This window comes from Anomalospiza imberbis, chromosome 1 (assembly GCF_031753505.1).
Source record: "Anomalospiza imberbis isolate Cuckoo-Finch-1a 21T00152 chromosome 1, ASM3175350v1, whole genome shotgun sequence".
Taxonomy (NCBI): Eukaryota; Metazoa; Chordata; class Aves; order Passeriformes; family Viduidae; genus Anomalospiza; species Anomalospiza imberbis.
The window spans coordinates 100,038,994-100,066,252 of NC_089681.1; the positions used below are offsets into that span (position 1 = coordinate 100,038,994).

General features: G+C 39.0%; 1 protein-coding gene across 7 annotated transcripts in view; it reads left to right on the forward strand.

The window, feature by feature from the left end:
* The window catches only part of HECW1 (HECT, C2 and WW domain containing E3 ubiquitin protein ligase 1), a 243,743-nt gene that overhangs the window by 90,579 nt on the left and 125,905 nt on the right, over nucleotides 1-27,259 (forward strand). For all 7 annotated transcript variants that reach the window (XM_068202204.1, XM_068202226.1, XM_068202236.1 and 4 more), the window contains one exon: nucleotides 5,797-5,904. In XM_068202204.1, coding sequence (XP_068058305.1) covers nucleotides 5,797-5,904 — 108 coding nt within the window. The remainder of the gene's footprint in view (nucleotides 1-5,796; nucleotides 5,905-27,259) is intronic.

Below are 27,259 nucleotides of genomic sequence, written 5' to 3' on the forward strand. Positions count from 1 at the left end.
TGCCAACTCACTCCCCATTTTATTACAGTTTATCTCCCTTTCTACTTTCTTTTCATCCTTCTCATGACATACGCCTCTTCTCCACTCATTGTTCATATTTCTCCCTCCCAATTTTTTTTCCTCTAGCTGGGCAAGGGGCTAATTTTTGTGGGATTAAAATGGAACCATTCATATGCTTGGAAAAAGCATATGCAAAACTCTCAGATCAAGAATTGAGCTTGTAGCACCAGTGAAGGATTAGGCCCTTGTTTTCCAGAACTCTTCTCCCTAGGAAGTTATAGAAGGAGGGATGCTAACTGTAAATTGCAGTATATTAATTGCCTGCAGCAGAAATTGGCAAATGAATTAACAGTGAAGTTTCAACCCACACTGGAGCTTAATACATAGCAGCTGAAGTCAATGGAAATGTTCCTAACTATTATTTGTGATTTTTTTAATGTAGCATCTTTGTAAACAAGAAATGGGGATCTGCATCTTTGGTACATGTTTCTCATTAATAGTTTCTCTTCTGCAGAATGATGACTTGTATTGCACAGATCTTTGGAAGAGCACTTACCAAAGGGCTGGGTTTTGCATTGCTAAAGGATTGCAAAAGAAAACACTTTCATGACCTGATACAAATCACAACAAGCTCCACTTCTGAATTGCAGAGGCCTTTGTCATCATTTTGTGTTGTTCTTCATGTGATAGACTGGGTGGTAAGAGAATAAATATCAGAAATATGAAGCTTATTTATGGCATACCCCTTCTATTATTATTTTGCAAGACAATTTATTTTATTGATACTTTATGAAGGGTCTGGAGTGCATGTCCTCTGAAGAGCATCTGAGGGAGCTGGGGATGTTTAGCATGGAGGAGGCTTAAGAAAGACATTATCACTCCCTCTAACTACCTGGAAGGAGGTTGTAGCCAGGTGGGGCCCAGCCTCTTCTCAGGCAGCCAGCGATAGGATGAGAGAACACAGTCTCAAGCTGCTCCAGGAAAGGTTTAGGTTGGACATTAGAAGGAATTTCCTCACAGAAAGGGTAATTAGATATTGGAATGGGCTCCCCAGGGAACTGGTGGAGTCACTGTCCCTGGAGGTGTTTAAGGAAAGACTGGACATAGCATTCAGTGCCATGGAATAGTTGTCAAGGTGGTGTTAGGGCATAGGTTGGATTCAATGATTTCAGAGGTCTTTTCCTACCTAATTGATTCTGTGATTCTGTGATTTATGAAATCTCTTTCCTGCAGCTTTCCATGCTAGTTGCAAAACAGATCAACCAGAGCTCAGCCTCTTTGTACAGAAAATTATATTAAAAATAATTTTTCTAGCTATTGTTGTATATCATAATACAGACATACATATTGACCAAAACCACTTTTAAATTTCAAAATAATGCAGATTTATTTAGCTGAAGACTAGAAATCCTTATGTAATTTCAGAAGTGCAGCATTTCCTTCTCAAAAGAGACGAAGACATGAAGTGTAGCTTTTATTTTTGTGCCATAATTGCATTACATTTACAGGAAGCAAGTGTTCTAGTAAGTAGTGTTAAATCAAATTAGTGATTCATAAGAGACTGGAATACTGTATCAAGTTCAGGAACCTATCTGACATTGTATTCCTGTCTCATGTTAATTATTTGTTTCTTTGAAAGTAGCACACGTTATTCTAAATTTCATAGTTGTTAGTCTTTGAGAATGTGAAAAGGTAGGCTAGTCATATATATCAGCAAAATACAGAATTCTCAGTATGAGAAAGGGGAGTTTGTTTTTAAATTCTGCCTCCTAAGTAAAACCAAACAGACGAAAAGAGTCACTCAGATATTTGTAATTTAGACTCCATCAGTCTTTCTGGGGAAGATGTATTGACTGTCTGATTGCTTCTCTGTGGGAATTTCAGACAAACTTTCAAGTACCAAAGTCCTGTCTGTTTAGTGTAGCTGCTGACAGCATTTGAAGTCTCCATTATATTATTTACAGATCTTTTTGAGGGGTGGCCTTTATCAACATTTTCCCTAATTCCTCTGAAGAACAGCATGCTTTTTGTCAATTGGATTCTGTCTTTCATCTGAAAGATAAGTTTCTTTGGTGGCCATGGTTCTCTATCTCTCTCTAGTGCTTGTGAAGTATATTGGGATGTTCAGCATGGAAGTGACAGCACAGAATATTTTTAGCAGTAAAAGGCTGTATTTGGCAGTGTCTGGTTTAGTGAGGAGAAGCAATCCATCAGATTGCTGCTAGTTCCCAAAGCACTTGCTGTCATTTGCTGCTAGTGTGCCTTGGTCCCTCTGGCTGCTATTTGGATCTGGGCGGCCTGACTCCTGGTCATGCATCACCTTCCTCGTTTCCTCTAGGGTCCATGGGAGGTCTGTGGGAGTTGCTGCTCCTGTCCCAACAGTCTTGTAGGTCTGCAGCCACCTCCCCTCTCAAGCAAGAGGTAGCTGGCACTTCTGCATGCCCAGGGGCTGGGGGGGCAGAAAGCAATGTCTGCAGGCTCCCCATCTTAGACACCCTCACCATCCCCAGCTCCAGCTCCAGGAGCAACTAATGATGTTCAAAGTGCAGCACATCCCAAATACTTCCCCATTTTCATCCTTAATTAGTAAGCTGTCTACTGCCCAGGGAAATGAAGCCACAGACCTAAGAGCAATTGCAAAGTGTCTTATTTTTGGACAAGCAGGGCCAAACCCAAGCTATGCAGAAGAAGCAGATAGCTACTTTAAAGGTTAATCACATTTCAAAAATAAAGGGAGGGAGATGCATAACAATGCTTCATTGGAAAAATGTCAAACGGCATTAGCTGCTGTCTGAAATACATGAAAGGGAACAGCATTAACTTTGCTCTTTATTTTGTGTGGAGGTGAAACAAAGTATTTCACCATTTACCTTTGGGAATTAAGATCCAACATGTTTGAAAGGTCAGTTCTTTTGTTTTGGGGATTCTCAATAGAAACAGGAAATAAAATTAATTTTCCTTTGCACATACTCTTTCACCTTAGCATAACATACCATCTATATGCTTACCTATGGCATGAATGTTGATAAATACATGTACATATGCCCTAAGCAGCATTGTATTTCACATGCAAAATTGTCTTTGTCAATGTGCTACATATGTAATGTGTGTGTTCAGGGAATAGCATGCCTGGAATAGTGTTACTTGCCAATTAAAACATGTTGACCAGGCATATTCATACATTCCAGCCTCCTGACGAGTTTCAATTACTGCTATTTTGAACTTGCCAGAGGATATTTCTTTCTTATCTTTCACCTTCCAAAAACACATACCTTCAAAAACTGGAAGAGCAAAACTTTCCTTTTGGACCTTCTAGGGATAAAATTTTTCTGGCTTAAAAATCCCAATTAACGTAAATTTCTACTAGACGAAAAATATTTTTTATTTCTTTGGAAGTAGGAACTTACCTCTTTCAAAAGAGACAGGGTTAAAACTGACTGTGAGAACAACCTACATATTGGATTTCTAAATCATGACATTTGTAAATATGTTTGGTATACAAATTTGTTTTATACTTAAGAGCTTCACGGCTCCTATTCAGGTGCTCTGCATATTGCAGAGCTCCATAAGTTCATATTAAATTATTCTTTCTGCTGTCTGAGCCTGTATTCCATCAGTGGCCACTGTCCATAAACTGTGTGCAAATGACTAGCTTCATGTATGTATCCCTTCCCTGGGGACCTGCTTTTCTCTGGATGCTTCCCACATGCCCCTGTCTCTTGCCTCCATGGCAGGAGGCAGTGTGCAGGAGTTACTCAGTGGGAGCAGCTTGTTCCAGGTTTCCTATGGTCTCACCTGTCAGCTGTAACCATAAACTGGCTTGCTTGTCCTTCCCTTCTTGTGGTTTTCTGCCTTGGACATGCAGATGGATAGAGGCCCTTCTTTTCAACCTGGTTTTCCAGGCTTCCTGCACTTTTTCAACAAAATAGAGGAAGGGGTTTTCTGGAGTCATGCCCATTGGCTCAGCTTGCAATAACGATGTGATTTTGTTTAGGTATGGGCATATGTCAACATCTCTGTCAAATTAGAGGGGTTTTGTGTGGCAGAGTTCATGCTGCCTTTGTGCCAGCTGTGGGAAGCAGCAACAGTGGAAATACCAGCTGGTCCCCACAGATACTGCCTATGAACACAGTAGTTTAAAGCTGATTCTGGGATCTCCTGTGCCACTAAACTCTAGTCTAAAATGCCTGCAGTTTCTTAAGCAAGACCATTGAGTCCAGCTCAGCTATGCCTCATTAAGCAAGCATGGTATTTTATAAATAGTAGATTTTAAGGGACAGTAATTACCCATGCATCATCACAACATGGCAGGTGTTGGAGCATCTCCAGCAGCTGACAGAGACTAAATATGAGAAATAAACATCACAAGTGATGAAGCCAGTGACCAGCATGCCGGAACCGAGGGATACTCTCTCTGCCCCATCAGGATGGGAGCCAGGCAGGGTTCCCAGGCTCCAGCTCAGTGCAAGGTTTCAGTATATGCTCACCCTAAAGTATAAAGTGTTTTCCCTGCCAAAGCAAAAGGGACAGGCTTACGTCCTCTCACAAGTATATCATGTTCCTATTTACAGAATGATGTCCATGATCCTTGATGATCTGTATCCAGGATGGTCCTTTACTTATGAATAAAGGTATTCATAAGTAAACCAGTGCTCTGAGAGTAACAGTTGTATGCTTACCTGCTTTTTTTAGATATATATAATTTGGAATTTAAAAGAAGACACAAACAACTATAAAGTACAAAGCGAGAATCATACCAGAGGGTTTTGCTGTTGAAGGATTACAGCAGAGATGCACTTCAAAACAGAGCATGAAACACAGCTGGCGAAATAACTCCTGACAATTAGCCAGTCAGCAAAGGGAAAATTTATTGTAGATAGCATTGCTATTTATAATTATTCATTGCAGTTGCTAATGATCTCATTAGAAGGAATTCTCTTGCAATCCCTCAAGAGAGTAACACCAAAGTGTTCAGTGTTGGTACTCACTCACCTTCCTCCTTTGAGAGCATGACTATGTAGTGCCAATGGGACAATATTGACATCTGTTTGCTGCTTTCTTCTTTCAGTGAAAGTGTAGTTTCCTTCAGTTTAGTCTCCTTTATTAAACTATTGTGATAGTCTTTGGGTTTCTCAACTTCGTCTGTTGGGCTGCCTCTTCTATTCTGCAGCTGGTCACACCATCCCTGTGTCCTGAGGCACAGTGTCCCTTGTTGTATGGCATTATCTTTGTTTTCCTCTTGAAACAAAGCAAATTCTTCACAGTGTTTACAACTGAATTATTTTAATGTCAGATTGAGTGGTTCATATTTTTTCTAACTTTTAATGAAGCTAATAATTAACATAATTGTCTTCAGAAGTGAGTCTCAGCACCCACCAAGGACTTCTTCTGTAGCAAGCAAGGCTGAGTTGTTAAAGCACATTTGTACAAATCTCTGTTAAAATTAAAACTGTTGTTATCGCTAAAAGGAAGAGCCCAGGAGGTTGTTGGCTTCTCTCTGCAGGTAGAGGTTGTGGCTTTTGCTTTGTCAGAGCACAGATGTGAAATCCATTTCATCCCACTGAAGCTGGAGCAATGACCCCATGGCCCAGCCCATCCTGGGTTGCTGCTTCAGCCACTTTGACTGAACTTTTAAATAACATAAATGAATGATAAATCTGTTTTCTCAATATGTCATGCCAAGCTCTCTAGTAGATCTAGAATGTTCTGTCAAGCCAACGGTGTGATTTTATCCTGACTATTATGTGCATGTTGTCATAGCAGGCACCTACTGAGACCAATCTTCTCTGTTTATAGATGAGGTCTTGTCAGAAAACTTTTTGGACTACAAGAACCGTGGTGTCAATGGCTCTCACCGTGGTCAAATTATTTGGAAGATTGATGCCAGCTCTTACTTTGTGGAGCGTAAGTATTTTTCCAATTCTGCTACAATTTAATTCAATCACTCCAGAGTGAAAATTCAGCTAGTACTGTTGTTTTTGTGATGTTGTTATGCCCAAAATGTCCATTAGGAAAGGCCAAAAATGTTATCAAAATCGCTGAATGTGTTGATAGAAACGGAAGCAGTTGGTGGAATAGTAACCTACAGTTTCTGCAAACAAATTTTGTGGGCATTGACTTAATTGCTTTTTTTTTTTTTTAATACAGTGATGAATATGTGTTTTACTCAATTTGCTGTTATTTGGACTATACCATTAGTAATGAGCTGCATTAACTTTAATATGGTTTTAAGGAAAACAGGAAGTCAGGGGCATAATATCATTCCAGGAAGAATCACGTTAGCTTTTAACTGGAAAACTTCATGGTGCATCTGGCTTCTAACAGACTCAGGTGAATTTAGAAGTTGAAAGGGTCAAGTTCTGATTATCATCTACACTAATAAAAGTGTAACTATATGTAGTTGCATCTAGGTACATTGATTTCAAATTAATTGTTCCTCATTATATTAATGTTTTATCCAGGCTATTTGATACAATGCAGTATAAATCTTTTCCATCCTCTTAGCAGTGAAAATACAGAAACACTAGATTTGCTTCTGCAAAGTACTAGGTTTCTTATACAGCAAGTTAATATTTCCAGCCCTGACTGTCACATCTCCCTGAGCATTCAAATCCTTCCTCTTTTCCATGAGATTTACCATGTGTTACTGTAAATGTAATTTATTATCATCTTTGGATAGAAGTAGGGTACTCAAAATACTGGACTGAAATCTATAGCAAAACATCTGTGGTGAAAGAGCCACATACCTCCTTAAGGAGGAGTTAAGTATGAAGAAGAGTAGCATGAAGCAATTTCAGTTTTACAATTGAACTGCACATTTCCAATGGTCTGCCTTAGCCTCCTGGACAAAATTCAGAAGTTTGGTTAAAGCATTTATAAATTGCTTGACAAGGTATATCTGTGTAAGACTGTCTATATTTGAGGGCAGTCAAAGGAATCTTTGATATAATCTATATTTTAAAGGGTTTGTAAAGGGCATGAGTTGTGCTTGTCCAGTCTATGACTTTGATCTTAAATATCTGGTATCAGCAAGGGGGTTGCATGCAAATATTTTACAGCTGCTCAGTCTTAGAAGCAGGTTCTCTCTTTGCAGTATGAAGTATTGCTGCTGGTCTGTAATTCCTAGTGTTAAACTGAGAATGTTGTTCTAAAGAATTTAGGGATCTGCTGAAATGTCTACAGGACATACAGAATATTTATATTCTGTGTTTTGAAAAATACGTGGATGGGAAACTGTTTAACTTATAAGAACATGGGATTTTTTCAGTTATCCTGCTTTTGGGGCAGAAATTCATTATAGGATCTAACATTTAAAGCAGGTTCTACTTTGCAGAGGCTTTGAGCTATGGTTACAAATTCATGACACTGATCATAGTTTTTTTTTAGCTGTTAAAGAACTGTGGGAAGAAGGTAAAAAATACCCAGACAGGTATTTGAAGAGACTTCATTACCTTGGATTATTGAGGAAGGGCAGAAGTGTGACAAGACTGCTGGTAGCTTCCTTGGCTAATCCGCAATACAAAACAAAGAGGCAACATGAGAAATGCTTAGGAGAAAGCCTCTTTAGGTGGGCCACTTTTCATTAAAGGCTCAAATGCAGAATGAATTATGTCAGCTTAATGGGTTGCCCCCATTAGCTGAGACACAGTAGCTGTTTTAATTGATTGCATGTATATTCTTCACTTGCCCTACTGTAAGAAAATGCAAATCAGCATAACTATCCTTCATTGATGCTTGGAACTAAGTTGTACTACACCATAGTTGGGCAGCCCATGCTTGATGAGTTGCTGCCTCTTGGTAATTTGTTAAATTGCTACCAAGAGGTTGTGAACGTCAGCCCTGAGATTTTGTACCAGTTGTACTCATCAAGGACAAATCATTGCCCTGTCCAGATTTAAAATAGGAGAAAATGAAGTAGGCAGTAGTAAATAACAGCACATACAGATACTCTGAGAGCTACTTGACTACTCAAGTGGGAAGTTAAAGCAGTGAAGAATGTTGATGTATGCTGTTTTATATATCTGAAGGCATATTTGAGGATTCCTGCCCATTGCTGAGACTTACATATGAAAGCACACAGCTTTGCAGATGATTAAATGTTATGTTAAAAACTGCAGTGTCTGAAAACCTTATGCATTTTCTATCCAAAGCGAATGGTGTAAAACATCTTCCTTCAGACTTTTTTTTTTTTAGACAGAGATCATATCTCCCTTTTATATTGCATAGCGTAACATTTGCAGGGATCAGAGAGATACTGGTTATCAAAATAAAACTCAGCTAAGAAATGTAGCTAAGGTGTGGTAATTTATTTTCAAGGTATCCATATTGTTTTCCCATACATTGTTAAAATTCCCTTAACTTACTATTGATTAGAGTCTTCCCGATTATAACATTAATTCTCAAACCAGAGTAGCTCACTTACAAAGGCAGCTCTTAATTTCTGCTTTTGCTTTTCCTGTAACTAATCATATTTTAGTATCTTTTTACCACATGAGTCAATATTGACTATCAACTGCACATTGCTTCAGAAATATTGTGGTATAAATTGTAGTGTTTGTCCTGGAGCTATGATAAAGGGAAGATCACTGTATGACCAAATAAAGAATCAGCCTTACATAGAGAATTTAAAGTTTTCAAGAACTTTAGGCGCCCCATGCAGATTGGTTTGTACCCTGGCCTTGAAATATTAAAGGTTAAATATTTTTGGTGGTGTTGTTACATGAGGCTTATTATAGAGAGACCATGGGAATCATCCTGGCCAACCTCAGAAGCCAAAGCTTTTCTGTTGTCACTTAGATTGTAGGACTCCCCACAGCTTGTTTCTGTACCACATTTAAGGAAATTACCCTTATGCTGTGACCAGCCAGCCATCTGACAGCTTAAAAATAAATCTTTGAGCCTTTTTTTTATAAAAGAGCTTTGTGGGGCAACTTGAAAAATCAGAGATATCAAAGACTAGCTGATTTGCAACAGTGTAACTCTTATTAATATGAAAAAAGAAGCATTAGAAATGAGGTCAAGTAAATAGAGGATTATTACTCATTTCTATATTTTGACTGTGGAGGCATATATAATATTTTTAGGAGCATTTTGTTCAAATGCATAACCTTCCACAGTCATTTATCCTTTCTTTCCTGTATTTTTGGAAAATTAACAAGCAAATGAAATATGATGCTCTAATTATGTAACCTCTAGTCATTATACATAAACCCACTCTTTAGGTACTTAACAGATTGCTGACCTCTTATCACTGTAAATAGTAGCTCGCATGCAACGGGCAGGGACCTGGAATAGGAATGAGTGAAGGGAAGAGCCTCTGAAAGTTATTTTCTTCATGGCAGCAGATTATCACAATGAAATCTATCAAACACAGTTATAATGATAATTACTGGCCAAATCCACCAACCTACAGGATCACACTAGAGAGGAATTGTGCACAAGGAGTGGAGAGCACAAAGGAAGATATGGAAAGAAATTTCAACCATTTTCTTCCTTAATTGCTCTTCTTTTAAAAAACTGAAATTCTGCAATTTCAGATGCTGCTCTGTTGTTGAAGCTATACTTTCACGCTATTCTCAGTGGATTGCCCAGTCAGAATCTTTAAGGGTTCTTTTTTCAGGTATATTTAAAATCTCACCAGTTAAGAAAATGCTTTCTGTGAATTCAATGACAAAGCAAAATTGTTTACTCTTTTTGGAACATGCTTCTATGCTTTGGGAGTATTTGGGCAAAATATGTGTTGCTTTTGAATTTGCTAATAGCCTAATTTAGACCATCTACAAAGCCCTGTCAGTTTTCAAAACACAGATAATTTCTTAATGTGTACCTGTGCAGCATTTTCAGATGCCACAGACATTTAAAGTTTGCATTTGTTTTAGTGATCTACTTTTTCACCTTGAAAAGGACTAGCACCTTTCCCAGAGAAAGGCTATGCCTTCCAACTTTGCGTGTCACAATCTTGCAACATAATGTTGCCAGATAGATAGGTAATTGGTACGAGTCAGAGAGGGAATTGCTTCCAAATGCCAGCAGAACAGAGCTCATCTCCTATTAATACTCAGCAAACACAAAGTCCTAACAGCTGAAGAGGCAATGTTGTACTACAGCCAGTTGTGCATTTCTGCAGAAGTCTGGCAATTTGGGTTTTTCTCATGAGTCAGTGATAAATAGTAACCGCCCACTGTAGCCATGAACTGGTCAGAGTTTGAGGGGAGGGAGGAAAAGTGAAGAGAGGCTCTATGCCACTAGGGATGTGAACCTTGTGTTAAGACTTGGAGGGCGTTGCAGTGAAAGAACCAGCCTATAATGGGTTTTCCAGGAAAGGAAATACGCTCTGCTGCACTGCAATTTCTGGCATGCTTTTGGTTTACACAGCAATACAGAGAGAGAGTATCCAAGAGGCCATTTCACTGAGGTGCATTGCAGCAGTATCCTAAAAACATTGTATCAAACTAGCATATCCTTACAATGATGGGTAATGTTTTGACACTATTCAGAATTGCACTGAAGATAGCTAGATAGCTGGGACCTCTCCAAATCTACAGGCCTCTCTAAAGATTGTTCACTACCTGACAACCAAGAACCACTTCCAAGAGTAACCAGTCATCTGTGTTGCATTTTTATTTGAAAACTTACAGAGCAGTTGTTTGGTTAAATTTGTTGCTGTTGTTGTGGCTGAATATTTAAAAACAAAGATGGATGACAGGCCCTTGCATAAAACAGAAACAATAGTAATTTATTCCTATTGGCTAGAGGGCAAATAACGGTAAAAAAAAAGGTGCAAATAAAGTCAGATATCTGAGAGATCCTGGTACATCTTCAGATAGAAGATGTATATTCAATTTTATGGTCTATATATGCTGTATATGTGTGCATTTATGGAGTAAGTTCAGAAATGTCCCCAAACTGGCAATCAGCCCTTTCATCTGGGGCTCTCTCTAGAAAATATATCTTTAGAAAGCTGATGGAAAGGCTGCCTTCAAAGTACAATAATTGAAGGATGTTCCAGCCATGAATATTTCCAAATAAATGAGGCACATTCTTGTCAATAAAAGCTTTAATGAAACCAGAGTATTTACCAAATTTTCCTTTTTATGGACAGATTGTTGACAAGTCCAGCCCACTGAAATAATTTCCTGCCTCCATTTTCATTACACAATGTCTCTCAAATAATGTACTCTTCACTTCATGAAAAAGTATATGAGAAGCAAAAATATAGATAATGCTGATGAAGTCCATCCTGATATAACTTTTATCATGACCTACAGTTACGCTGCATGACTTTAACCTTCATGAGTCCACAGACAGTAAAAACTGGAGCAATACAGAAGCATCTTCAACTGTGTGAAGATGATTTAGAAGCAAAATGGTTAAAGGTGTCAGGGAAAAAAAAAACAGATATGAAGTAATAATAGAGACGTGCTCCAAAAGGTGTAACTTTTGCTTGCCTGTCCTCCAAGGAAGACATACCATTGTTTTATGGTTCTTTCTCTTCAGATCTTTGCACATCTATTAGTCTTATTGATGCTGTTTGGTTGTCTTCCACCCTACACACAGTTTTTAAATTCCTTGTACTTCTCCTCAGCCTGTTATCCTGATAGTAGTTTAATACTCATACTTAAGCCAAGCTTAGCTTTGGGAAGTCGAGCACAGTCTGAAACCAGATGTTGAGATTCCTTAAGAACCCTGTGCTTGGGATCCTTTGGGATCCTTTAATCTTTGCCTTTCTTGCATTTCTTGTTAGTTCTCCTCTTACAAAGTCTGTCTGTGCCCAGATTGTAGGCAGCAGCCTATCATAAATGGAAACATGGGTCAATCCACGCAAGGCACTAGACAACCATTTCTCAGCTTCTGGCATGGTTCCACTATGGTAGCTTAACCAAGAGACTTGTCTGCAGATCGCGTTTTTCTCGGTCTTCCTCTCCCTTTCCACGACTTGTTTTGACATTTGGAGATATTTTGTTTGTCATGTAGAGGTCACAGCTGTTTGTCTTTTCATTCACACACAGGGAAGGAGATGTCTTTGTTGTGGCATCTATGCTTGGTGACACCATGCTGGGGCACCTGGCTGGTCCCCACACTACCGGCCCCATGTTTTCATGGCAGTGCTTAAAGAAATTATAAGGACTTTGCTTGGGCAAAGCTAAGACTGAAATGAGAGTTTTGGTAGGTTGGTAATGGGAGTTTCAGAAGGCTTTGAATGAGAAATAATGCCTCATTTTAGGCATGGATGTCAGAGCAAGTCTTTCTTCACTAAGCCCTAGTTCCCTGTCACAGAGACCACAGCTTACATGGACTCTTCCCCGCCACTTAAACAAGCATAGACATTGCATTAATGCTTCAGAGGCTGGACATCAACTAATTCCCAAAGAAGTGGTCATGAAGATGCAGTAGCATTTAAGTGAAGTTTTAGTTCAAGTCTGGAGGAATCTAACTATAGGTGCCAAATTTTGAAAGCATGGGTTCACATATGTGTTCTTTTTGGTCTTCCAGCAGTATCCTCAGCCACATTGTATTTGCTTTAAATTCAGAACTCCTGCATATGTAATGTGTTTTGTGCTTTACCTTTGGTATCAACCAGTATACCACTGAGCCTATCATGCACTTGAGGAAATGAAGAGAGATTCATGAAATGCAGTAGTGCAGCTCGTAGCTGTCTTTTTCTCATCTAACCTAGTGTTTGATAAATGTGTGAACCGATAGCTATTGTTTTGCTGCTTTGAACTTTGGATGTGTAGTATTCTGCACACTGGATGCTGAAGTCACATGGTTTACTATAATGGATCACTATAACTTAGATAGTGTTATTTTGTCATTGATAATCTTTCTAATATTGACAGTAAAATATTACGGTGTCACCTCCAACTCACAAATCAGTTAGTCTTTGCCACTGTTAAATGCTTCTTGGAAGTTTTTTCAGATAATGCTGTCTAGGGATTTGGCGGAATTGCACTAGAAGACAGATCTCCTCTCTTTGCTCCATTGCACCCTATGCTCTCCCCATGGCTATTTCATGGGGTGTGTTTCTGAAGTTGCTGCAAGCCAAGTGAGATGCCACTGAATTCTGTAAGAATTGCTTGCATGCAGCCCATGTGCCATCAGCCCCAGAAGCCTTTGTGGACCACCACGTACAGATTGCCTGGTGCAGGCTTTGGCCCATGTGATTTTATTTTTGTGGAAAAACAGAAGGCAAATGCAGTGGAATTGTCAAGGAGCTGTAATTGGAAGGGTATCAGCACAGGCATCAAAAGGTCATATTTATTCCAAAAGAGAGTCAAGATACTGAGCTTTGTTTCAGTTTTCTTAATAAATAAATCATAATGTAAAAGTACTGCATTCAGTAGATCAGTGTTAATAATTTACCATTTCTAATTTTGGAGAATTTTACAGTTGTGGTTTATTTTTGTAATCCTATTAAAGCATACCGTCAAAGTAATGGATCAAAACAGAACTGGAAGCCTAAGTAGTAAAGATATTTTCTTTCTCAGTTTATACAGGCAGAGAGTTTGCTTCACATCTTCGTGCTTTCTTTTAAAAATACTCTCTGCAGTAGTGAAGCATCTCAAGGGCTCTTCTTAGATGTCCAGCAGGACATTGGAAAATCTCAGTATAAAGGGAGATAAATCCCTTCACCTAATTCAGAAACTTGTTTGTAACCCTGCTATCTTATTGCTTGATTTCAGGCAGCCACTCTGTTTCTTACGCCTTCTGGTAATTATGGCAATATTTATTCAACTCATACAACAGTGTTTGGACAGTTTTTATTAGACAGACAAAACTTACTTTGCCTCTTATGAGGAAGGCAGAATTATCTCTGTGGTGTAGTGCTATAGTTACTCCTCCTGCTTCTGAAATAATGCGCCTGCAATGCAGGAAACCTTTTTTTCTTGTTAACTAGCCAGTGAATCCAGCCCTGTTGTTACATTACTCCTGGTCCAAGGTTTCCTGCTGTAGGGACTGCCAGATGTCAAGAACATCATCTATACCTAGAATAGACTTTCTCAGAGAACAGAAGGGATGAATTCAGCAGGGATGAATTAGTCTCCTTTCAGGGTTTAAACACTTCTGCCCAGCAGAAACATCTTTCTGCAAGGTCTTTTATACTGGTAATAGGATATTGAAGGCCTCAGACAAATAGTGGTTTATATTTTCAAAGTCTTCTCCAACTCTTTCAATACTTTAGATGTTCATTTTACTCAATCAGTAGCAGGTATAATTTCCTCCCGTATCTCAGTGCTATTAGCTTTTTACAATTAAGAAATAAAACAAAAAAACACTTATAACCTCGAAATAGATAGTTTTGCTGTAATTGTTTACTTAATTAAATTGCATAAGGATGTTTCTTTCTGTCTTTCCCCTTTCATTAAATTATCTATGTTAATTTCATTATGCATTCTCTCATTAAATATTGTCTGGCCTGTGGATTTTTTCCAAGTCTCTTTTACCAAAAACACTCACTGCTACAGTGATACTTTCAAGAGTAGACAGCAGTGTTTATTCCAAACCCTTCTCCCTGGCAGCAGAGCTTGTGTGCCTGGCAGGTACTTGGTCACTTCTGAAGCAGTAGGAAGCAGAGATGTAGGTAAGTGACTTGTTTACTCCCCTGGGGTGAGCTGTCATAGCTCACTTGTAGCTCTAGACTCATTCCTGAGAGTAACAGCTACAGATCTGATTGATTCTCACTCTGGGGCCATTTCAAGGCAGCTTTCCATTATTAGGCTGCATGTACTGATAATCTCACTTCTTCTTAGTGGCCCCTTCACACTGTAATGAAGATATTCATACCATTGTTCAATGATCTTGGGATGTCTTGTCAGAACAGGTTGATCTAGATCCTGTCTGACCCGAAATGTAAATATGTCTTGGGCCCCAAATCTAAAAGTAGAAAGTTGTATTTAATTTTCAAAGATCATCTTTTTCCATGCCTCTCAGTTTTGTTTTTATTCCTGACCCATTTCTTTTTCATGTCTGGGATATTTTACAAGTTCAACAGTGATTTCCTTTCATTGGAAGATCCAAAGAAGCAATATTAAAAAAACCCAAAAAATGGCATATTTTTAAAGAGAAAATAATTTACACTATAAGAAACAATATTGATTTTGATTGTTAAGTACATTGCTGAAATGTTCCAAACATGAAGTGTAGCTGAGGTTAGAAATAAGATGAGCAATGTATATGTATCAGAATTTGAGCTGTGAATGTGGTTGTTGGAATTTGCAAATAGTGTTCCCTCAGACACAGACATCTGGATGTCAGAAGTTCAAAACCAGCAAAGTAGGGAGTGCAAACACATGGGTGAAAAAGGACTCTGAATAAATATGCAATCTTTTTGATTTAGAAGAGTACCAGAGGGCTTTCCCAGGCAGCTCCTAGGCCAGAGCTCTAGCCTTCTGAGGGTCCCACTCAGCAGGCTGATTCTGGGAGGGGAAGCAGCTTTTGGTGTAGCCTGCATCTCTTGGACACCTCTCTCTCTCCTGTCTCTGGCTTAAAAATCAATCTACAAACAGAAAAGTTTCTTAACACTTCATCGTCTAACACAGGTATTACAGGTGTGTGAATGCAGTTCTACTTCTCTTTTCTACTCCATTAAAGTAAACCTACATTTGGAACACTTCAAGGTCTATCATAAGCTTGTAGAGATTTCAGTCTTGGTTCGTCTCCTAATAATTTGCTGTTTATGCAAGCTGCTGAGCAGTACTTCCTGAAGGTAAAATATCACTTCATAATCTGGTGGCCCTCGGTTCCTCCAGAGATGCCTGGGAAGTCACAAAAACTGGCATGTGATTATTCTTCAGGCAAGATTTCCAAGCAACACTTGGACAGCAGATTTGCCAAAAATGATATGCCTACACTGAATTAGACTAGTCTGCCTTCTTGAGTGCTAGACAAGATATAGGGGTTGAAGTTATCAATCTAAAAGAGAATACAAGTGCAATAGTAAGATTTTTTTTTTTTACAAGAAGGAATTCTCCTTGCCTCCTCAGGTGTATTAGTTAACATTATTTTTGCCTTTGAACCTCCACAGTATGTGTTAGCCTAAGACCTCCAAAAAGTGTCTTTTCCTTTTTCCTGTTGATAAAGATGTTCACCTGAGGTGGAATGAGCCAGCTATGCTCACTTAGAGAACACCAAGAAAAAATATTTTCTTTCTTTGGTTTGTTACTGTGGTATCTTATGGTCATAGGGAGAGACAAAAACTCTTTCCTTCCCTCCACTTGCTAGGATTTCTTGATTTACATATAAGTGCTGTTTGTAATTAGAACACGTCTGGATTCAGGCTTTCAAATGTTTTCCTGTTTACAGGATATTATGGTAAGCTTTATTAGCTTCCTGTGAAGAGTCTTAAATCTTCATGGCAAATAGAGACACCATTTTCTCTCTGTGAGCAGCATGAAGTCTTATGCATGGCATGTCAAAAATGAGTAATATATTTTGATACTAGTATACTTTGACTTTATTCTTGATTTTCTTCTTTTACCTGTCTCCTCATTATATTTTTGAGAACTCACCATGTATGTGTTTTGTATTAAAGTGAAAATATGAAAGAAAATATATATAGTGATAAATTGGATTGTAGGGGCTCGGTTCAGGGACAGCCACAGCAGAGTCAGATGTGGTGCTTAAGATGGTGCTAGTCGTCTGTGTTGGCACTCAGTCAGAACTGAGTGCCACCACACCATTTTTAGAGTGGCTGATTTGTAATCAGTTTTAATTACTGGATTGCTTGCTCCAAGCCTGGTAGTTCAAATCATCTCTGTGTGCTTTTCCTAAAGACCCTGGTATATTAGTAGGCTAGCTAATGAAAGCAAACATTTAGGGCTGAATCAGCTGACATTACATAGAAACGTAAAATATCTGGGGTGCAGTTGTGAGAAAGCCTCTGACTTGTGTTTTTTGTTTATCACATTCTGGTGCAGAGGGAATTTTTATGTTGGTTCATGCAGCTTTTCGATTCAAATTTTTCTTTAACATTTGACGGAAAGAAAATGAAACATAGCCAGGAGGCATCTCAGCTGCAAGTATGTTGATTTCCTTTGCTGTAGAGTAAGAGGCAATGGAGCAGAGATCAACCAAATTTCACATGATTTCTACCTCAGAAACGTAGAGGGTTTATAGGCAGAATCAATTAAAACTGAAATCTTAGTTTAAAGCTTTACTCTGGAAACTCATGCCAGCTTTCAACTGTGCTGCAAAAGATGGTCCTTTTTCGAAAATGTTGACAAGACTGTCAGTAGTGTTTGTTAAATCCCCCTTGTACTTGCTCAGTAGCAGAGCAAAGCTCTTTCGTCCCTAGTGGGCTGTGCTGTGTGTGTCATACACCACCATCAGGTGGTGAATGTGTCTGGGGAAGGCACAGGTATTAAACCAGTGTTGGTTTGTGCAGTGTGTGTCTTTCAACAGGTGTGAGCAGCTATCCAGAAGGGGCTTCCAGATGTTACCTGGAACATCTCTTTCAAAAGATCCCATCTCTAGTTGTATCAGAAACACTTAGCAATGCTCAGAACAGTGAGAAGTGTGACAATGCACCCATGTCTTTCAGTGGGATTTCAGCTAATTCACATTATATTGCAACTGGAACAGGCTTAAGAAAGACACAAATTAAACAGGAGAAGGCACTTGGTCTTGCTAAGCAGCTCAGTGGACAGCAGGATCTAAAGTTCTCCAGAATTTGGAGAATGAAATCCTGTCCTGCTGTAGTCAAGAGAACTAGATGTTAATTTATACAGTATAAGAATTATAGCCGGAAGTGTCAGAATTTGCTGCTTAAATTATTAACTCTTTCCCCAGTATATATTTATGGAAAAGCGTGAAAATTTAATATAGTTCCCTTTTTCTGTTTGCATTTTTACAAGCAGAAAAAATAACTAAATAAATTGCTAGTGGGATGAGTTTTTTATGGTAGTTTAAGGCCAGCACATGGGTGTCTTCTAACTGAGGTGTGAAACCATGAAAACTGGGTTAATAATGAACCCCCGACACAGCCTTTAACAGTAGCACTGCTAGCAGGCACCTCTGTAATTACTTCTTCTCTATGAAGTGTGCTGAGCATCTACAACAAATTTAAAATCTCATATTGTGCTTTCTTCTGTTAGAAAATGACTCAATGAAAGCCTTTTATATATTTATAATATGTACAAAGATAAAAGTTTCTGCCTCTGAACTAGCCCATCTACATTTTGTTCAGTTTGGAAAATAGAATCTGGTTTTGCTTTAGCAGATATATTTCATTTTCTAAATTTCATAAATTTGTTGCATTTGAGATGCAATGAAATGCCAAGTAATACTTCTGTGGCATGCATAAATTATTTTTTTAGCTGTCCTATGCATGACATGTGCTGTGAAATATAAATCCAGTTGGTAGAGCAGATCTTACCTGGATATTTTCAAACAGAAGGATTGCAGGAGCTTTAGAAATATTTTTGAGAAGGGCAGCAGGACTGAGTGACATGTGGATGTGCAAGGAACAGATTACAGCTGAGATGTCTGTTTCCTTTGGAAGGAAAATGAGAAGAGGTAGGTGTGGTCTCTGTCCACTGAGATCCCACTAAGTGGGAGTTTTACTGTTGGCTTTAACAAGATGAATCAGACTTTTGACAGCTAGTGAGGAAGAGAGGTGCAGTCTAGATTCTGGGAAATATTTAAAAGGATAAAAAATTTTAAGCGGTTTTTGTTGAGCAGTGAACTAAAAGTTATTTAGTCCTTCAGAACACTTTAATTTTAGAAACCACATCTTGTCAAGACTGACATAAAGACTCCTGCATGCTGGCAGCTGATTCAAAGTAGCATCTGCCAGCCTTCTCTTAGGTCATGATTGTCAGTATATGATAGGTATATTCTCCAAGCCAGCAGAGAGGTTGAAAAATGAACCATCAAAACTGTGAAAGAACAATACTGAAAATACTTCTTCCTCTTTTGGAATCTTATGGGGGCACTCAGCAGCTGGAAGTCCACAACAACACTATATAGATGGACAGTGTACTTGCGCATATGTATGTGTCCTTTGTCAGACCAAACTGACATTGTAAAAAATTCATATTTTATATCGGTCTTTTACTTGGAGGTAAATTTGTTCATCTTCAGGATCTGCTTGAGACTTCAGATTTGGAATACAAGTGTACTAGTAAAGGATTTCTAATTGAAAACAAGGAGGCTGAGTATTTTGTCTGCATGAACTAGGATGGATCCTTTAGTTTATATGAGTTGCTGTCAGTTCACAGCAAGTGAGTTTGTTTGGTTTTCAGACTAGAAATTCCCAGAGGTGTCAGGGGAAAAAACCAAACCTACAGGATAATCTATTGCAAACCCATCCTGGAATTATTATCTCTCTTCTTAAAAATGAAATCTCAGACCAGGAGGACAGCTTGTTCCTCTCCTGTGGTCTCAAAACATCATTCTTGGCTCTGTTTAATACCCTTTCTTTTTCTGCTCTCAATACTGCCAAAAAAAAAAAGATGTTTGCTGGTGATAATTAGTAAGAATAATACTTGCATTTAAAATATGTTTTTTGTAGATTCTGTTTTGACCTGGTGAGTGAAAGAAAACCTGCAAGTACTTTGTGTGACCTTCTTGGCATTGTGAGTTGTGTTTTAAAACAGACAAACTACAGAATCATGGATGGGGTGTGGCCTGGCTGTGTTTTTGAGCATCTCAACAAATGAGATTGGTTTCAAGAGACAGTTACAGCTACAATTCCCCTGATGGTGGTGAAGCCCCACCAGATGATGTAAGGGAGCTCTTTGGTTACTGCAACTGCAGTACATTAGGTAGAAAGAGCAGACCAAGCTTGTGTAGCAGTGCATCTGTTGCTGTTAGTGCATTAGTTGTCCATGACCATTTTCTCTTCTTCCATAGTATTTTTTCTCTCTGTGTGTTGGCTATAAGCACCTACAGCCAGCGAGTTAGACCAGTAAATTTCAGTCTCACTTTCCTTTCCTTCCTTTTTCCTTTGTTATCACTGGGCAAGGTGCCTAATACAGTTCAAATGCCTTGCTCCCTCAGCAGGATTTTTAATACCAAGAGTGACAGGGTTACAGCCCAGCAGATTTTAATGTACAAACCGGTTGGTGACTTAAGGGAAAATAAGTGTAAGGCAGATTCGAACAAACAAATACTTTAAAAGAAATTGGGAATGTAAATTTCAATTTTAGTGTGACCTGACTGATTACAGCTTAAGAAATAAGTAGAGCTAAATCCTGTGATGACCTGCTTAATCCAATCCAATCCGCTCAGATCAGTAGAGAAGTGTGTATGTAGTGCCTCACCTCTAGAGAGGCAGACTGACCACCTGCACCATATCCCTGTTGGGAATTTATCTGTTACTGAGCTGCTTTTTTACCAGGTGTTAATGCACTTGCTAGGGCCTCGACCAAATGTGGCCATGAGCATTGCTTTGCAGCAATTCTCCTGTCCCTGAAGAACTGCCCTGTTATGAAAACTGGCTTATGGAAGGGTTAGCAAACACTCATATTCTTCTCTCCTTGGTCTGGGTTGCCAGAAGTATAATTTCCTTCAAGTTAAAGAGGAGGAAATTATGTTGGGAAAGAGTGAGACTACTCCAGGAAGTCAGTGGCAGAGGTTTGAACAAAGTCCAGGTTTCCTAGTGTTGGAGCATCTCATCTGAATGCTCAGTGTGGTTCTGCCAGCGATGGCAAAGCGGCCCAGGTTCTGCAGGACACTTGAAATCTTCAGCCCTGCCTCAGGCAAAGGAAGCTGACATCTGTCCTGCGGACATCATTTTCCTTTTCCAGTGTTGCTGCATATAGGGTATAGAATCTCTCACTTGGGGGTCAATAGAAGGCAGGAATTTGAGTGTCAAGATTAGGACTAAGTGTCACATTTTTATGTATTTAACTAGTAAATTGGGGGGAAAATGTATATGAAATACACTTAGGTATAAATTAGCAATAGTGCAAGTTACAAATATGCAGGTGATTCAAAGGAAACTTTTTCTAGAATCATCTTTTCTCTGCTATTACTTCCTTTTTTCAGATGTCCTTTGCCTCAGCTTTGGATTTTGTCAAGGTACTCTAAAAGCTCATTTCTGAAAAATGTGTTTTAAAAATAGTCTATGTTATCTGAAGTCTTGACTGTGTAGTCATCCCACCATATGTTGCCATATAACAGCTGTTGGATCTTGCTCAGCCTATCGATGATTTGCACTGGGGTTTCCTTTTCACAGTCAGCAAATCCCTTGGAAGTTAAGCATGGTGTGGTTGGAGACCTTAGCCTTTACTATTAAAAAATTAATAATGTTTCCCATCTGTCACCTGTGTGACTGCAGCAATTTCAGCTTGGATGGGCTTGAGTGAGATAGGAGGTGCTGACTTTGGGATGGCAGCTCTGAAGGCTTGCAGGTGTTGTCAGCCCTGCCAGTGGAGCAAACATCTGCAGCTTGCACTGCTGTGAAGTGCAGAGTCAGAGGGAACAGAGCCACCAGGCACACACCTTCTGGAGACGGACAGGCTGACATCTGTGTATGGTCTTGTCACCATTAGGAACTAACAGTGATTTGGAGACCATTTTTTGCAATCTCCCAATGTACTTGTTGATATATTTTGCCAGAGAAGAAAGTCTCTGCAGACTTCGTAGTCTGCATTAGCTTGTCTGTGCTGCTTAGGATTCTTTGTCCCCTTATTTGTTGAAATTTCCATTCCTTTTTACTCAAACATATGTTAGAAGATAGCCATTTTTTAACCTGAATAAATGCAGCATCTATTTCCTAGTAACTTTTCCCCTATACTTCCCTGTTTTTATTGCACTTGAAAACAAATGCACTCATCCAATATGCTCAGCATTAGATTTGCTGGTCTTTTTACAGTCAGGGTATTTTACCTTGCCTTTCAACCTACTGTATCCAATTTGTAGCTCCTTCTTTTTACCAGTATCAGGTGAGATACTTTTGGAATTGCTGGAATTTAAAACATTATGTTTCCTTTTGTGGCTATAGCAATTTTCTTCCCTAATTATTAGACTGTAAATAAATGGTGAACAGAAGTTGGTATTTTAGAACAGAAAAAACGTAATGTTGAAATAGGATATTGCAGAAAGAACTCTAAATTAACTAGTAATAATAGGTATAATACCTCTTTCCTAGCAGCCTTTTGATCTTTTCCTTCTTGATAATTTGTGCTTTGTCTTATAAATGCCCAGGGAAATTAAAAATAGGCACCATAGCAGTGGCACCTAATCAAAAAGCCCTTGTGAAAAGGAGTTTTCTGAATGAGCGAGCGGCCACATGTGGGCCATCTCAAGCAGTGGTACACAGGAAACGAACTCTGATGGCCCTGTTTTAAAGAAATCAGGCCAGGGTTTTTTCCCACTATACCTAGATTGCAGCATAGCATTTGCAAAAGCATCACACTGAGTTTTTTTCACCAACTACTGTCATGGCTCAAGGCTCTCTGTGATGTGACCATGCTTTCTCTACCAGTGGTTTTTCAGTAAATGGAAGGAAGATAGGCCCTGTTGTTGTAAAGCGAAGTATATTTAAGGCTAAAAGGAGAACAGAGGGAAAATACCCATACCTCAGCAGCATAGCTGGCACAAAGCTTTTATTCAAGGCTCATGGTTCTGAGTGAGTGAACTCAATTAATTATAAATGATTCAGCTGTGTAAACAGGAGAACTACTCTTGTGTTGTGAAGACACAGAAGTCTCTTTTCTTCTGTTTAATTAATGCTTACAAGATCTACCCAGGTAAGTCTTTGGTGTACTAAGAAAAAAAACCTCAAAGCACAAATGTTTTTCAGAACAACTGAACTTTGGGAAATTTTGGCCACTGGGTAATTACATTGTAGGGCTGTTAATCTCACCCTGTATTTAATAAAGTAAGAAGCATTTAGTGCTAGAGTTAAATATTGCCTGTTGCTGTTCATTTCCTTTTTGTAAAGAAGGAAAAAAGTAATGTGGAAAGGAATAAAATGTTTTCAAGATGGTGAAACCAGGAACTGGTGTGCCAAAGATGTCAAGCTCCACTGCACTGTTATCATGCTGTGACTGTCTTCTGCCTTCAGTAGAGTTACAGTGCCAAAACTCAGATCCAACTGTCCTCATTTTCTCCTCACACTGAGTAGACGTGTTACAGGCCTTGTAAATAAGACCAGATAATTCCAAGATGTGCATGCCTCCCCTTGTGTTGCTTTGTTGTACAATTTCCCTTACTTTAATGCTGTAGCCTGAACTACTGGCCTTCCTTTTGATCTTCCATATTTTAAAAATTATGCTCTTCCAGAACTGTCTGTAGGTACTTCTACTCTGAGTTAGAGTACAGAAAGGAAAGAGTGTGAATTGTTGTACTTGCCATGGCATCCTTCTTGGGACACATAAACCATTACTGCCTGTCTAAGAGAGTATCACAATATCTCTATTCTTCTCCATGAGCTCTTATTTCAATCAAAAGGAGCGTTTTGATGACTTCTTTCATTTGTATTAGTGTGTTTGTACTATGACAGCAATGAACAGTCTTTGTTGTATGATGCGTAATTCCCTTAGTCACTCAAAATTACTTCAATTTGATTAGAAGTAGCAGCGGCAAAGAATAGCATGCTTAGTGTAGTGAGTAACTGAAACCATTTGAGCATTAGAAAGCTGCTTCTACAAGCATTTTGAATGTTCGTTTCACCATCTTCTTAAATTGACCATTTTTTGCTTCATTTTCATGGAAATACTAGGCTAAAAATGTATTTATATAAGAGTAGAGACAAGGAATGTGTGCATATTTAATTATGATACGAGTATTAAAATAGAAAAGCAGCCCTTATTATGGTATTGCAGGCAATGGTGCTAAGGTCTTGGATTCTCTTTTACATCAAGTGCAAAGGATTTTTTCTGGGTAGCATTCACATCTTGTTGCTCAAGGACTTGATTGTCAGACTCCCTTTGTGTACTGCTTGCCACATGCTTGACTGACTGTAATAGCTCCCAATCAGCGAGAACGCTGGGTTTAAATATTGCATGGTCTGGCTGCTAAAAACATAAACTGTTGTTCTAAGGCATTCTTATAGTGACTGAACAGATCTGAGAAATGTGAATAGATAGTGCTTCTGACTGGCAGAGTTGGCAGAGTAATGAGAAAGGCGGTAACAGGTAAGAGGAGCTGGGAGAAAGACGAACACACAGGATGGTTTGTTTTGGCACTGGTCTTCAAAGGTAACTTTCTTAGGGGAAAAAAAGACTAACTCAAGGGAATGTTCTGTTTCCAAGGTAAAATTCAGTTATGCTTCTCAGACTGCGATTAAAGACTAGCATAAGTGTCATAGCAGGTGCTACTAATGTAAATGAAAATACGAATTGTCTCTAATTTCCTCCCTAATTGGCCAGGTATCCCTTCTTATGTTGTCCTCTGCCATCACAAAGCAAGTACTGTGTAAAGTTATGGTCTATGCCTTCCTAAATGCTAATTGTTGATTATAAAGCTGATGCAATTTTCTGCTTCTATAAATCCAAATGCACACCCATGTTTTGAGATCAAGGAGAATGAAAATGTGTTGCAATGGAGAGGGCTGTTTTTGAGGCACTTGGCTTCTGAAGTTCATGCATTATCTCTTGCTCTCGGCTGTGCCTGAAGGCATAATCCAGTCATATGTATTTAATTAAGACTTTAAACTACAGTTGCCCTGATAAAAGCAAAGAACTGATGGTTCACAGGCATCTGCACTACAAGGCAGTTACCTTAAGGCGGACATAATACCTGAAAGCCTAAAGGAGATATTGCAATACAGGCCATTGATAAGAGCTTGCTTCATCTGGGACACACCAGTGGCCGCACATCCAAGTGAAGAGAGGGGAGAGGTCCCCAGCTCTGCCTATCCCTCCTCTTTTGTGGAGCTGTGCATTACTGTACAGAGTTTATACTTTTGTCATCTCTGAGTCACCTTCATGGTGCCTCTGATGACACTCAGAACAAAGCTCAGGGTGTAGTGTATACTCATTTTCTGTCTGTTTATCTTGTGGTTTAATATATACTGGTGTAAATTAAAACACACACACTGAATTTCCAGTTCTGATTATTTTCCTGAATAAGTCGGTGACTCTAATGTAGCTAAGGGACCACTACTACAGTGAAATAGATGGCTTTCTGCATGGGAGGCAGAAAGGGCTCATTTCCAGTGTACTGAAGGCATAGAGATTTTTTTCTACTATTCAGTTTTGATAAAGAACTGTCGAGTCCACTGTAACCAAGATGATGAGGCATTTTAAAACAAAAGTGTTGTTTAAAAACTTAGTCTGTTGTAATTGTTGCATTTCAGAAGTAATTTTAGATCATCTCCCTCAAATAAGATGAACCATGTGTTGGGGTTTGCCTGCAATGTTGATTTTCATGCAATGTGCACGAGTGCTAAGGACCAGAGAGCAAACTTTAGGCATGTTATTCAATTACTATGGACTCAACAGTCACACAGTTAAAGTACTTTGATGTTCGTAAGTTTTTCTCAAATAAATTGCCTGCTTGCTAATGCTTATGATGAAAAAGTCATCCTTAAGCTGATTTACATAAAAACATTAGATGCCTGTAGGCTCTGGAATTTCATTAAAGTCTCAGTCTTAGTTCAGCCCTTGTAATTTACTGTTTGCAATGACTAAAATGTATCTCTCAAACAGCCCTTCCTTCTCCTAATCAAAGACAGGTAAGTTGTTCCAACCCTCCCATTCCCAACTCTTCATTCATCAAAACTGGTGCCTATCAGTCCTTTCAACAGTCCATAAAGGCAAAGCAGATAGATATCACTGTTGGGTTAACTGTAAATAAATAGATGAAATTCTTGCCTGTTGTGGGCTGAATCCTGCTGTCTTTATAAATATGGAAGAAATAGTTCTTTTGGTTTAAATGGGATGAGAGATGACTCAGTGCTAGCAATGGTAAGGCTGTGTCCTTGTCTTTTTTCTGCCCCTAGCCCCCTCCCCAACTCCCCAGCTGAAGATAATTATTTTCAAGATTGTGAACTGTCTGAGCAAACAAAATTTCAGGCTCAGTATTCTCATTACACAATAAAATTTAAGAACTGGAGTAGTAAAATTTAAGAACTGCAGTAATAGTTGCAGAACATGTGTCGACACAAACTGCAGGTTCTCTTCCCAGCTACAAAAGGGCTAAGACACTTTTTTGTAGACATTTAGCATCTTTAACTACTGTGTGGGCAGTGGCATCCTTCCACTTGCCTTTCCTGTGATGGCTATCTGTGGAAGTTTTGATTTGATCTACTCTGCCTCACTCTACCTGCCTCAACTGCAGTTGTCAATCTAAATGCCAGATTTACTGGCACTTGACAGTACAGACCCTTGTCCATGAAGAACTGGACTACCATGAAGGATGCTATATGGCTGCAGATTTTAATGCATTCCAACTCCTGCCTGTCTGGAGAGAATTTTAGCAGCAGACTTACCTTATATCCCATTGCCATCCCCCTATACTTGCTTAACTGGGAGCTTGAATACCTGTACGTGCATTGTGCTCCCACTGTAAGGCAGCTGGCAGTGCTCCTTTGTTCTAGCAAGACTGAAACAGTGCTCTGCTACCTGCTCCCTCAGATTCTTCTCTACTCAGGCCTATGAGTGCCACAAATCACAGTGGTTTTTTCTTCACTATTTTACCCAGTTTTGTCCTTGTTCCTGTTTCCCACCCTATGCTTGTAATACCCCCAGCCAACTCGGTCTCTTCCTTCAAGGGGGGCAAATTGAGAGTGGATTCATACGTTCCTCTTTCATCCTACTTGGAAACTGGGGAGATACCCAGAGATGCAGTCCTCCTGCTTCCAGATGGGGAACAGCCAGGGGAAACTTAGATCTGTATTGCAGAAACAGACTGTGTTACTGCCAGTTTGGAGGATACTCAGCACAGCTAGGATTTCCTGGGCATTTAGACAGTAAAATCAAAGATGTCTCAAATGAGGATATCAAACTGAATTTTTTAGAGAGGCTTGTAAGTTAGATGAATTTTAATGTACTTTTACAGGAACATGAGGCAATATGGAGCAGAAATCATTATATTAAGCACATATTTACTTGGAGGATGAAAAAAAAGGTCTTGAAATTTCTCATGGATAAAAACACCATGGTTTTTCCTTATCCTCAGCTATAAATTTCTGGATGAAATTTTCGTGCTGTGCCTTTCTGTAGATACAAGGCAGACATCCAGCACACAGAATTTTATTCCAAATGTATGTATATTTGAAAATGTAGAAGCATCTGAAAACAAGGTTTATAATGAAAACAGTCAAACAAACTTCATAATCAGCAATGCTGTTGTACTCCCTGTATGGAAA